This window comes from Branchiostoma lanceolatum, chromosome 11 (genome assembly GCF_035083965.1).
Source record: "Branchiostoma lanceolatum isolate klBraLanc5 chromosome 11, klBraLanc5.hap2, whole genome shotgun sequence".
In the NCBI taxonomy this organism is placed as follows: Eukaryota; Metazoa; Chordata; class Leptocardii; order Amphioxiformes; family Branchiostomatidae; genus Branchiostoma; species Branchiostoma lanceolatum.
The window spans coordinates 5,166,169-5,179,856 of NC_089732.1; the positions used below are offsets into that span (position 1 = coordinate 5,166,169).

General features: G+C 43.6%; 3 protein-coding genes across 11 annotated transcripts in view; all 3 read left to right on the forward strand.

Annotated features, from left to right (window-relative positions):
• The first annotated feature begins 1,554 nt into the window (after positions 1-1,554).
• LOC136445306 (uncharacterized) lies at positions 1,555-8,194 on the forward strand. Its single transcript, XM_066443236.1, has 4 exons — positions 1,555-1,760; positions 5,935-6,104; positions 6,749-6,892; positions 7,321-8,194. Exons 2-4 carry the CDS (start codon positions 6,018-6,020, stop codon positions 7,789-7,791), a joined length of 702 nt encoding a protein of 233 aa, XP_066299333.1. The 5' UTR covers positions 1,555-1,760; positions 5,935-6,017; the 3' UTR covers positions 7,792-8,194.
• Positions 7,920-11,086, forward strand: LOC136445151 (uncharacterized). The gene is made up of 4 exons (XM_066443019.1): positions 7,920-7,926; positions 8,204-8,334; positions 9,047-9,173; positions 9,671-11,086. The coding sequence occupies exons 1-4, from the start codon at positions 7,920-7,922 to the stop codon at positions 10,366-10,368; spliced, it is 963 nt and encodes a 320-aa protein (XP_066299116.1). The 3' UTR covers positions 10,369-11,086.
• Positions 11,087-12,204: 1,118 nt separating this feature from the next.
• LOC136444908 (E3 ubiquitin-protein ligase Rnf220-like) overlaps positions 12,205-13,688 on the forward strand; it is a 64,016-nt gene continuing 62,532 nt past the window's right edge. For 4 of the 9 annotated variants that reach the window (XM_066442670.1, XM_066442672.1, XM_066442674.1 and 1 more), the window contains exon 1: positions 12,209-13,633. In XM_066442670.1, the coding sequence (XP_066298767.1) occupies positions 12,985-13,633 (649 nt within the window). In that variant the 5' untranslated portion in view covers positions 12,209-12,984. Of the gene's footprint in view, positions 13,634-13,688 lie in introns of all 9 variants that reach the window. The other 5 variants (XM_066442675.1, XM_066442671.1, XM_066442678.1 and 2 more) reach the window with 3 other exon arrangements.

Below are 13,688 nucleotides of genomic sequence, written 5' to 3' on the forward strand. Positions count from 1 at the left end.
AAACTGCATTTTGATATAATAAAGCCATAGTTTAAAACGTGGTAATCGAGAGTATTACAAGTTGCTGTGTCTGACAGAACAAACATCCAAGACTCCGGGAACTCATGCCCTGGACTAATGTAACGCTACTAGTATTTCAGCACAGCGCGATGATGGTGACTCTCTGTGCACGATGATTCGTTGTAATATTCTTCATGACTCCCAGATAGTCATTGCACAACCCACTTCGTTACCACTTCAGTCAACAGAGCATTTGAAAAGTCAGTTACCAATCAATTTGTTAAAAAGATAGCCACTGGGAATTATTAATGCCGTAACAGAACACATACTACACCCTGGGGGTGCGAGATCACTAGAGGGGTGCGAAATCGCTAGGGATTTCGCACCGGGGGGTGCAAATTCACTAGTGATTTCGAACCGGGGGGTTCAAATTCACGGGGGGTGCGAGATCCCTGTGACACCTGTCGTACCCAATTCATTATTTCCAAGCTCTCGGTATTTCTCTTTTCTACATCAAAGCCCGAGTTACCACACTTTTTCCTTGTACATGTTGATACGCTTGGAGTCCTATGCAACATAGTAAGTCTGTCATGATGAAGGATTACAGTTCTACTACATATTTCTATAGTTAACGCAGTGTCACTGTGTCGGACGTGTCTGTAGCACCAACGCACGCGCCAAATACACCGCTGGAGACTTCTTGCGGAATCTATCAAAACTGCAACTTCACTTACTAAAGTATACAACGCAAAAGTGCAAATCTTACTCAGTTATTGTATGTTTATAGTGTGTTTGTTGCTGCAGGTGCCATTTGCTCATGATCACGAAGGATGTGCTTCATTTTCTTCCTTTAAGAACTGAAAATATAAAAAGCATAACCTATAAGAATCTCCTATATCCTATAACCTATAACCTATCTTGTATGAAAAATGAAACATAATAATGATACACAGTAGAACTACCAGTGATAGTATAGCAAGTAAAAATAAATAAAAAAGATTTAGGAATAATATTGTTTTAGAATGACACGTAAATCCTTACTGTACGTTTAGTGAGAAGTTGGCATACAGATCTAGACCGTGACTCAACAAAGTGACCATAGGAATTTAGAGAGCTACTTTCCAAACGTAAAGTAACCATGGTATTATCAGTCCGTTTAATCGCATCAGTGATGGTTGGTCGTGTTTAACAACGATAAAATCGCGTATGCTGCAATCATTTTTGACTTCAGGTGGTTCATTACAGATATGTTTCCCCTAGCTTGGAGACTTCGAAACATAGCATGATTTACACGTCTTTAAGTCGACTTGGAGTCGACTCAGGACTGTGCAAGGAGGACCATAGGCCACTCATCAGCGTTTTCTAATAGGAAAACTCCACTTGAGCAGCCCAAAGCTCCTCACACTGACAGCCCCGAGTCGACCCCGAAAATTTGTGCGTAAATCGGACTATACTGTCCAGACAGTCCCTGCTAGCATGAACCCAGCCGCACATTCGACTCCATGCGAAGAAACCCGAAACCTCCTCCCCCCACGGTAGCGGTAAATCTAGACCCCTCCCCTTTCACCACCGGGAGCACCGCTCTGTTTACTCAACCTTTGTGGAGGCCAGAAGAAATCGGCCGGATCGAATGATCGTGCCTGTACGGTTGTCACAACATAAGGACCCGACTCTACACCCCCTCCCACTGTGCCAGAAAAAATGGAGACGAGGGAACAAGATTTAACTTGAAGACACTTCAGCGAGGGATTAAGGTACAGGTAAGTTCCATGGCAACCTATTGTCTTAAAGATAGTGTAAAATCTTACGTTCCTCCCATCTTTCTATGATGTCCAATGGACGAGTAAAGAATGCTATGTTTTCGACACGGTCATTCCCATACCACCATGTGCAGTACGTTAAAACAACGTGTTGTAGTTCTTTTTCTTACAAAAATTAACGTACGGAGGGTACTTTTTGGCTAGGACCGATTTTTCCGTCTTTAATAAAAGAGAGGCAAGACATGGTTGGTCTCGGCTAATCACTTGGTCGATAAGAAATAATACCCCAGAAGATTTGTAACCAAGTAGCTACCTTGCACAAAGTCCGGAGACTTTAAACATGGACTTATAGATTAGTAAATAATTGTTGATCGTAACAAAAGATGGCTAGCTTTTGAACGCAACTTAAGCCCAATAAATCTCGCCGTTATTTCCTTAAGATTTTTATCTTAAAGACAGTTTTGTCGAAGCCTCATTGTTTTCAATTGATTTACATGTACGCTTTTTTAAGAGGTTGCTTTGCCAAGAATGTATAGTCTTTGTTGAGTCAGGCTAAACATTGGCGTTGGCAACTGCAGGAGGTTTTGCTATGTTCAATATGCTTAAGATTACGCCATTTTAACAAACATATATACGTCTACCTTGACCTTCATTCGGTCATCTAGAAATGGCGTAAATATACTTCCCAAACTTAAACGCTTGAGACAGTGTTATCACAATCAACAACGCAAACTGTTGGAGATGGAGAGGGATATTTTCCCTCTAAAAAATTCATTGTCAAAAGGTACGTGGACTTTGGTATGTTTATATGCTGTGTAGCACGCCAACAGTTTAAAAATGTTAACGGTATACAATGGCTTTTCTGACAAAAGCTACATTCTACGTTATCATATTGACAGGTACATGTGCAATACCCGTATGACATACATGTACTCACTGTTAACAAGGTTAGTCAGGTAGTGACCTTAATTTTCACGTCTTAACAGGGTCTTAGAGACCTGTGAGACTTAAAGTAAATTTACATACACCAGTTCTTTCACAACAATGACACGACGTTAACACGGATCAGAACACTTTCGCTAAAAATCCAATTTCGTAATCTTAGCTTACAGGGGATTTAGCCGACTTTGGATAAAAGGCTAAATGGCACAGATATAAGTACTTAAGATGCGCACAAAACAGCAGGTGGTTAAAGAATACTAGTACCTCTTAAAGAGGACTTTAAAACCATTGAGATTAAAGTAAGAGAAAGTACTAGAGCACCGCTTCACCATTCGTGTTAAAAAGCCCAAAGATCAAACCACATTTTACACTCGAAGTTTTAAGTGTTTTTTTTTCGCTGACTGTAGATCGATACATTGAGCTACTGTATAGTTCTATGTCAGTGCAGCCCGGTACAAGTGCCTGTAGTAACTGTGTGTTCAAATGCTTGACGTTGTTTGCGTAAACCACGGGCACTTAAAAATACACAAACAGGGCAGCGGGGTCAACATCGGTTGGTAAACAAGACTGTGTGGTCACAAACAACAAATCCAACTTCAGAACCGGACCTGAACACAACACCTGAAAGGCACTTCAATGAAGATAGCGGTGTAAATATTACCTGAAAATTGTCCTCCTTTGTGATCGTGAAACAAAGCTTAAAACAAAAAGGAAAACAAAATCTTTAAACATTTTACGTGTTGTATCTTATTATATGGTGATGATTACATATCATCATATACAGGATCTTTATGTGGAATTGTTAGGATATTCCTTATCGTTTTATACTATGTCATCATGTTATCATATTATTAGCTTCTACCAGACTCGTTATATGGCAAACAATTTTAATGCAATATATTCTGCTTATCGTATATCTTTCACGTAAACTATGGCAGTAAATGCTACACTAAAAGTATAATACATTTCGTAGCAAAGTCCTTTAGTTGAATCTGTAGCCCTCCCCCTATGTTCTGGAGGTGCACCCTAACGCCCATACACCGGCGTTTGTTTCGGTCAGACGACAACCACTGTTCTGGGCACAATGTAGAAGTTCTCCCTTACATGTGTGCATTTCATGTCAACTGAACCGCAGAATGGAAACAAACTGGTCCACTGACGGCCAACACACGCGACTTATCACTCCAGTGGTGCAAGCCTTCTCTACACAGGCGTTAGGAATGTTACAATGTTTGGTGTGGTACTATTTGCCTCTAGCAAGGCCTCAGTCTTCAGTCGTCCAAGCATATAAGTTTGTATTTTGGGCATAGGTGAGAATCTTTATTGACGAAACATGTGAAGTAGAATCAGAGACTTGTATTTTGGAAACATTCGTTCTCGTGGTGGCATTGTTTCTACCTGCACTCGTAGCCCCTGACTAGTACAAAAGGTTTGACAGCAAAGTTAGCTTCTGGTTTGAAACATGCATTCGAGGATCTAAGAGTTGCTTTCTTTCAGTTTTTAAAGTTTGATTTTTTTCTCACCTATGAATTCTACCTGGGTACGACACTAATTCACAGTACATTTTTGTTCCATTTATAATTTGATTCTTTACAAACACTGTATTATATCATGTATATGGAAAGTCACAGATCGACAACTATTCACAAAAGTACCATAATTGAAGGGGCTACTCTTCTTCATTACGTTGTTATTCAGGGCAATTTAGGAAATATCAGATTCGATCAAAGTGGTACCGCTTACAGTGATGACCTATATTCCTTTTAATTCAACGTCTTCGTGTTTCAAATCACGATCGGTGTTTCGTTTGAGACGCTCTACAAGTAAGACATATTGTTTCAACCACCTAGATGGCGATTGTTGGTGAGGGGCAGTTGATTGACAGGAAAACAGACGATAGAATGGTTGCCATGGAGACCGCGAGCCATCCCTGAACAAGTGCTGTACACTTAGTAGTTAACTGGGCTAGTGGTAATAATACGCTTGTTACAGGTGAGACCCATTGTTGTGGAAAGGTGTCATTTGAAAAAAGATTTTTGTCTCTTGAATAGCATCGGCATCTCATAAACAATGACGGAATCCTATCTGTTTAGATGTTCTCACTGGGTTGCCCTAGAAAGTGCAGAAACATCCTGCACTATGTAGCATCCCGTCCTCCCTTTAAACCTAATGCTCAGGAACTGACGAGCTATGGATGAAAACCTCGACAACAAAATTGAAGGTTTGTATTTTTCCTGACGTTGGTGTTGAAATTTCAGCTCATTTTTCTTCACAGAACACAAAGATTTGACAGCCATATTTTAGTGTTTTTGTCAGATAGATTGAGATGGTGTATGCCCTCGTTGAGTGAAGTAGACTAAGCATTGTACCTTTCTTGGCGGCAAGCCGCTTGTTTATGAACATAGCACGCGCCATAGATGTACTGCTAATGTTGTTTGGGTGCGAGGACCTTTTAGGAAAAGGCCACTTAGACAGAAATGTGTAAAACATACAACAGGTGATGATACAACAACTTGAACGGCACGCTTCGACTTCTCTCTCTCAAACCAGAAGCAGTCAAACGTGTCCCTGTTGGTGGATGGGTGATTTTTTTTCATCTCCGTAAAACCGGCTATATATATAACCTCTGCTTATTTGCTATCGATGTTCAAGAAATCTGGCTTTGTTTTCGGTTTTAACCTTCATTTACATTAATCAGCTGGGTTACATAAATCCGCCACTTTGAACAACAGTGGGTTTGAGAGGTCTCTAGTGCAGCATCTCACAGGTATGCACAGTTTAGATATACAGGAGTGAATTATCATACTGGGGGGCGTTAGGTTGGAGATCGGTTTGGACGTCTCTTTTCAGGGTGGCGGAATTATGTAGCCTGGCGGAATTATGTTAGTAGATGTTACATCAGATGAATTTTAAAGTGAGGAACACGTTTCCACAGTATCGCACGACTGTCTTGCCACTTGTACCAGACTTTGTTGACAAAACCTTACATGGTGTGTGCTCAGGGGATAAATGACCAGGACTTATCGGCCGTCTTGATCTGCGAATAATTTTGACGCGCTGACAGAAGATTTAAAGATATCGTGGCAGGGGAACACAAGCTTTTGTCAGAATGCAGGACGACTTCGTATTCCCATGGTTTGGGATGAGCATACAAGGTAATCTTACCGTTTCAAATGTTTAGCATTGAACAAGCGTATCATAAAACGTGTATCTGATTTTTATTTTTTTCCAGGGTTCGCCACAGATGTTGCCTCCAGTCGGTTACTGTTAGAGGACAGCAGGGTGTCGACTGTTGGGAGAGGGTGGACACCTAACATGGCGACTTCAGTCAAGTCCGGCCGGTCTGCCAGTCCCAAAATGATGCGGAGTAGGATTTCACCCTTCTCCAAACTTCTAAATCAGGTCAGTACAACAACAACAACAACAACGACATATAATTGTTTTGCTATCGGTTGGCAGAAAAATAGAAATATCAAAGCATAGATATCATAGCGGCTTCAAACTAGATACATGCGTTAGGAAATGCAAGCTTTGATTACTGCAAACGAGCTACGACCAAAGTTTCAAAGTCCGGTACCGTATGTCTTTTTTGATAAGGGAGGGACGAACTAAATTTGGCGTATCTACTAGTATCAGATATGGTGATTATCCGAGCTTTTGGTTCTCGCCTTATGTTCGTGAAGTTATGTTTTACCAGTACCTGCTTGACGTGTCATGTTTTTTAAAATAGTTTGAGTTAGACTCCAACAAAGATAACATATAAGATTGTAGTATATCCTCAGGTGTTTGTTCCCAGTATTTGCGAAGATGAGGAGAAGAATAAAAGAAATACTTTTCCTGGAATCCCCGGCCCTGACGCCACCGATCTTGTGCCCTTGGGAAAGGCACTTTACACTACTTTCCTAACTCCAGCCAGGTGTAAAAACGACTATATTATGTGTGTGTGTCTCACGTGTATTGCACTGTTGCAATTTTAATAGAATCAAAATCCAAAGAAATACTTTTTTTGTGTGAAGAAGATGAACTATTTTTTTCTGTTTTCCCAGGTTGCCACGGGGTTGCGTCAGTCGCCTGACGACTTCTCCCAGGTCAAACTGATGCTGCAGATCGACGGCCATCTTGCCGCTGACGTCATAGAAAACTTGCGCGATCCCGCACAAATGTTCGACGAACTCTTCAAACTTTTTAAGGTGAAAATTTCCTCTTAGTTGCCACTAGTTCTTGCATTCTACTTTTTACATCAGTTGCATCTTCCTTTCGTTTTTTTGTACGTGTTCACCTTTCATGCACATTGTGATGTAGTGACACAGATTCATCTTAACATTTATGTATTTCTAAGTTGCGACACCATAAATCTTACAAAAATATGAATCAGCTAAAAATCTTTTTAGTTTTATCTTTTAAGTATCTTTCTTCACTTTTACACGTCTTCCTATATACCTTTCAGTTTGCAGAAAGTACCAATTCATTGTAAAGAGCATGGGTGCTCAAAAGACTATGAAGAAATGTTGTGCTGACTGTGCATCACTTGCAAGAGCCCAGATAGTACTATGGATATGTAGCACTATATTCCCTTCCTTGACATCTGTTTGAAGCTCTATTTTGTCTTCTTCTTCAGGTGACAAAGACGGACATAGACCTCCTCGAGGACCTGGTGCGAGATGCGGGGCGGATGATGGACTTCCAGGAGGGGCTGAAGGAATTTAAGCGGGAAAGTCGGTACGAAAGCATCGAGCCCTCCCCAGAGAGGAACGCACACGCCATAGCGGACAAGTTGGAAAAACTGTTACACAATGGTAGGTATTGTATGTTTGTGAGAAGTACGGTCTTTTTTACTGTTCCATCTCCACCCCTTGACTTGTTAGCCTGCATGCATGCCAGACTGTTTCCAGAGCAAGAGGGTCTAACTCAGGGGGCTGTGGCAAAATTTTCATCGGGGCATGCTAGTTGGCCCTGGAGACAGGGAGCTGACCTGTGCAGGCCCTGGAAACAGTCTGACACTCTGACTAGTGACTTATTTATACGCCTGGGTAATTTTAAAGTTTTCGACAACACAATAGCAACTGTTGCATTGGCGCCAAGAAATTAAGCACAAGAAAGATTGCCTTCTGGAATCGCACACTGGAACATTAATAATCACCATTGTTTTACGGTGATACATGTAAATAATTGGTTTGTTATCTTATCTTATCTATCTCACACAAGGCCAGAAAACAGATGTTGAGTCAATAATCCGGTAGGTTATTCTAACGGCAGTCCAGGCAACCACCTGTTCCACCCCCTACACTTTCTACTATGTACCGCTAGAGGTCGTTGCTGCACGGGAAGAAACGTTTGGCAACTGCACGTGGATGATTATACTTTCCCAAGGCAATCATTTTTACAGTAAGACCGTTTTTGTCGATATGATGCCAAGAATACAGCTTTAACGCGTATCTGTATGTTTGTTTGTCTGTCTGTGTGTGGTTTGTTGCTTTATTTGTTTATTCTTCATTTAACAGATAGGTCCAAAGAGAGCAGCGGCGTTCTAGCCTACCTGCAGCACTATGGGAAGGTGAAAGGCTTCGGACGAGAGCGGCTACATGTGGTCAAGAGCGACATCTGTTCCATGTTGGGCATCAAACGCTCACAGGTAACTCACATTTCTTCATATCACCTTTTTACCTGGTTTGTTAAGGCAGAGGACGGTTACTGAGTTAGTGTGTGGTTAAAAACCTGCTGGTTTCCAGATTTTACTGACGAAAGGTGATGGATGCCAGCCTCTACCAGGCTCCGTGGATCGCTGGGAAAATAGTAGAAATCGGCCAAATAGAGTGAAAAGTATGCCAAGGGTACTCCGTTGTACTGTTGAGCTTCCCGGTATGGCGGAGTACCCCTGGCATACTATTCACTCTATTTGGCCAATTTCTACTATTTTCCCAGCGATCCGCGGAGTCTGGTAGAGGCTAGATGGATGCTACCTGAAACGTCTGACTTTCCAAAATCATGTCCAGTTGCTTGAGTAACTGCTTTTTGGCGTATCGTATCACTTGGATGTCTAATCTTCATCGAAGTAACGTTACATACTCTCCAAGCAGAGGAGTGGTTCCGGCTGTTTTTGACGTGTTTTTAGGCGTACGTTTTTTGTCGGGCTTTCTACTTTGTCATGTTTTTAGAGAAACAAAAAAACAAAGTAGAAAGCCCGACAAAAAGGCCTAAAAACACGTCAAAAAAAGCCGGAACCACTCCTCTACTTGGAGAGTATGAAGTACCGACTAATGCGTGTAATGTTATACAACCTTCATGTTCAAAATCAGTGAAATTGCCAGTCGATAACACTTTTACCAACATTGTCTCTCCAACAGTTCATCTTCATCGCCAAGTACCAGGAGGAGAAGAAGGAGGAGGGGTACGTGTGCATCTACCAGCTTCCCGCCAACAGGGGCAGGAAACTCATCGCCATGACCAAGTCAAACGACGACAGACTTTTAGGTGAGATGCACTGGTCATCGTTAACACCTGTTGAGTATTCTCCAAGCAGATGTTAGGGGGTGATATGATTGTAACGTTAACGTTTTTCTGACTGCTGGATTTCTCTGTCAGAGTATTTTCCGCCCAACATATCATGCCTGGAGATTTTGTTTTTTATGGTTGACTTTTTGACAGACAAGGACGACATGGCACTGCACTCAAGTTTATATACTTATTTTAACAGTGCCACGTACAGAGGAAAAATATACCTGAGGAAAGTCGTGTAAAGTGCCTTTCCCAAGGGCACAACATCGGTGACGTCAGGGAGATTCGAACCCGGGACCGCTTGGTTCTTGGCCGAACACCCTGCCGTTACACGACCTTGGAGATCATTTCATGACCGTACCAAGTTCTAACGGCAATATCATCGCTTCAAATCTTATAACTTGATATATGAATTCAGAAACATGTTTGTCACGCTCTACTAAAATCATATTTGTTTGTCGTTCTGTTTTCAGGGCTTGGACTGAGAGCTGTACGCCTGACGGGGCACAGACGGGTCCCTCTATCCATGCCGTTTAAAGAGGAGGAACTTTACAAGAGGACCTTCAAAAAGATGGAGGAACTCTCCAAACTCTACGACCAGCCCATTTCGGCACTCGAGTCGGGCATCCTCGGAAACCAGCTGGCGAAGCTTGCCGAGAAGCACGAGAAGGAGAAAACCGAAGTGACGCCGACGCCGACGAAAGAGCCCGAGAGGCAACGACTGCCGCCGATCTCTCTCCCGCCGGTGCCGAGGAAGCCCACCATCAGCACCAGCTTTCCCGTAAACCATCTTCACGACGAAAACAAAAGACTTCTCCTCCAGACTCACTCTCTCCAAGAAAGCCTAGTGAGCCAAAAGCTCGAGTTGGCGAGGAAGACGGAACAAGTGAGAGAAAAGGACCTACAAATGGCCCACCTGGAAAGACAGGTGTCCATGTACGAACAGCAGAACACGAACTTACACAAACAGGGGCTCACGATGGCAAGGCAACTTCAAGACATGAGGAAGCAAGCCTTGATGTTGGAGCAGAGAATGAAGGAGTTTCAAATCAAGAACGACTTGTATAGAACGGCCGCGCGAACCAAGATGCGTTTCGGTAATCAGATGTCATTGGCCAGAAGAGCGATCCCACAAGTCCGCGCGGTACGGCCCAGGAACGTTCTGAACTGAGTTCGAGTGTGTTTTGCGATGTAGAAAAAAAAAATTAAAAAAGAAGGAAGGAAAAAGATTTTGAAAACAGGAAATATGGGCAATATTTCTGGAAACAGGAAATATGGGCAATATTTCTGTCAAAAATAGCAGATAATTTTTACATGACAGTCAAACCTGTGCTTGTCACAGTCTGTATTAGTCCTACTGCGTCAATTTTCTACAAGTCCCATTCACGAATGTTCACCTCGGGCATTTTGACCGTATTTTCCGTTCGAAGTTGTATGAAACTTCGACTATATCTGATGGTGGAATAGACCTAAAAATCACATGTATATATGCACTAATGTTTGCCAGAAAAACTGGCCTTTCACTTCACAAAAATACACCCTCAACGTCAAAGATTCTGTCTATTCCCCCTACTTAGCCTCTGATGGGTGTCATCTGGGGTAACGATATGACGATGATGATGATTGATGATGCCCCTCTACTTTTACACATTATCATCCAATGTTGCGGTCATTTCAGGTCCGGTTTGGGTTTGTGGTAATTTAAAAACAGGGTGGTGTTGCAAAAGATATCCGTTGCTGTTATATACATATCGTGTATAAAGACTTTAATTTTCAATGGTTCTCTATATACGTACACATGCCATGCATGTCAATGTTTCAATATCATTGTGATTATGATGTTATGGTTAGTAAATGATGCACATTGTAATTAAAAGTGGTGAAATCGTTCTGATTGACGGTGTGGATTCTTGGAAAGTTCACAAAGGGTTATCTCATTTCTACCTTGGTCACTTTGTTTTCCCCCTTTCTTTATTTCTATGAGATGCCGTTGTACAGAGCTAAGCCACCTTTCAACGGGAAATGTTGCAACTTCGAAATAAACTTCAAGAATTTCTCTTCAGCGACACTATGTTATTATACTGCGACGAAGTATTCATTTTCGAACTACAGAACTGCACCAAAAGCGACACCTTCCTGTTACTTACTGTAACGCACTCACTGACGTGAATCTTGGCAAAAATACACATGTAACATTTACCAACATAATTCCACCCGGGGTACGTAATTCGGCCATGGCACCCTATAAAGACACGTCCAAACAGATCTCCAACGGAACGCCCTGTATAAAGAATGCACTCCTTAACTGTGCTGTTTTTCAAAGTGGCGGATTTATCAAATTTTATGTAACCCGGCGGATTACATGTACATTGTAATCGAAAAGTTACGAAAGTGAAATTTTAGGCAAAATGGAAAATACATTATTGTTATTTCTGGCTCACATGCAGGCTATTTCCCTTGATACTATCTGCTAAACACTTCTTGACTATTGATTTAGTTTACATGTACATGCAATGACTTTTCAATATGCGGCCCACTTTCTGCTGCACTTCTTTAATGTGGCGCTAGACGTCGCGCTTCACCATGAAGCCAATCCACCCAAACCAAAGCTTTCGTCAAAACCCAACTCCACTTTTAGGGTATCTGGAAATTGCCACGATTGAACAAATTCAAAGCTTTAAATCATTCAGGCGGTTATCATTTATTAAACCTGTTTAGATCACTCTCTGTTTTCCAATTATTCAGTTAAAAGGACCAAAGTGCATCACTCTCTTGAAAACATCACACATTCTCTAGACTTTCACACTTTTGAACTTCAGATTCGGTCGCCTAACTTGTTGCTTTACCCAATCAGAAAGTTTCGGAGGACAACAATCACAGTGATTCATCTTATCAGAGGGTTTGCCGATGTTTACATGATAAAGTTTGATATTGTTGTGCTTTGTGTTTGTTTCTTGTTGTTTGTGTTTACCTCTTTTCACGCCCACAATTCCCCGCGCGGGATTGTCCCTCCCCCAACCGCAACCCCAGAACGAGGCTCCGGGCGGAAAGTCTCAACTTCTGAGTTTGGAGCTGTTTTTTGAACGACCAGAAAATCGCCAGCGTCCCGTGCAAGAAAGCCGCGAGTTTTAGAGAAGGTAAAGCTGTATCAAACTTTTCTCCGTTAGTTGAAGACTTGGTGGTGCTGCTGGTTCACTCACAGCTGTGGTAGCGAGCGTGGCTGAGTTCGCTGGCGACCCCGGAAGTGTACGGATCGATTGTTTACATTGGAAGTAGACTCTGGCGACCTCGGGGTTTAGTTCAGTTCTCAGGAGTGCGATCCCGAACTATCCATCACCATCGGGACACATTTCACCTCAGATTTGGCGCCGTACTTCTTCTTTAAACGCACCCGGCTTCCCACCAGTTCGTTCCGCCCGTATTTCGTCCCGGCCATGCGTAGATCGCGCGGTAATCCGGACCTAAGGCGCGGGTAGAGCCTGGTGAGTAGCCCGGACTGTACGTAGTGGAGGCCGCCGACTTGACAATGAGTTTTCACACGTGAGCTGGTCCGGACGTGATGCGGGGCGGCCACTTCACGCGGCAGGCTCACCAACTCCACACAACTCCCCCCGGACACTGTCCGATCCGCAGCAGATCTACCCAGCCTACACTAGACCTGGTACCCAGTCTTGAGACTGATTGGCTGTGCTGATTGTCTGCCACAGTTCTTAGAGGTTGTCAGCCGGTATTAGCACTGTATTCTGCTCCAGACTTGTTGCCTGCAGTCGGGACTGCACGGGCTGGCATGGAGAACCCCAGCTTCATCCCCACCCAGCTGACGACCCCCGCCCTCATGGTCCTGGCGTCCACGGCCGAGGCCGCACGAGACACGTCCAGCCTCCCTCCGCAGCAGACCGGGGGCTTCACTCCACAGGGCACGCCGGGGATGGACAAGGAAGGGCACGTGCCTTTCTCCAGCGCGTCCTTCTCAATCCCAACCATGTACCCGCGCCAGGCAGGTGCAGACGGCTTCCCCAACCGGGAGTTCATCCCCTCCGTCCTGCATCTCCATCCGCACTTCGCGGGAACGCACCTGGAGAGGAGCGGGCTGGCCATGCTCAACTCCACGGGAAGCGGCGCCTTCCGTCCCTTCAGCATAAGCGAGGACAGGGACGGGATGTACCAGTCGGCGTTCACGCCCGCAAAGAGACTCAAAAGTAGTCAAGAAAGTGACTTGATCGCTCGGTTTCGGGAGGGCGAGCACGGGAGCTCGCCGCGTGAACTGTCAGAGAATCACCGCTCTCCGGCGTCGTTGGTGAAACACGAGCAGGGAGAAGACGGTCTCCACCGAGGTTCTCCCAGCAGTTCCGCCTTCAGTATCCATCCCGGGGGCAAACTCGACCGAGACACCATCAGTCCTGCGTCGTCGGAAGAGGGTCGTACCTTGAGAGCAAGTAAGTGTTTCTGTCAGGGATCTTTACTTGTGTAATCAACTTTCACTTATGGTTT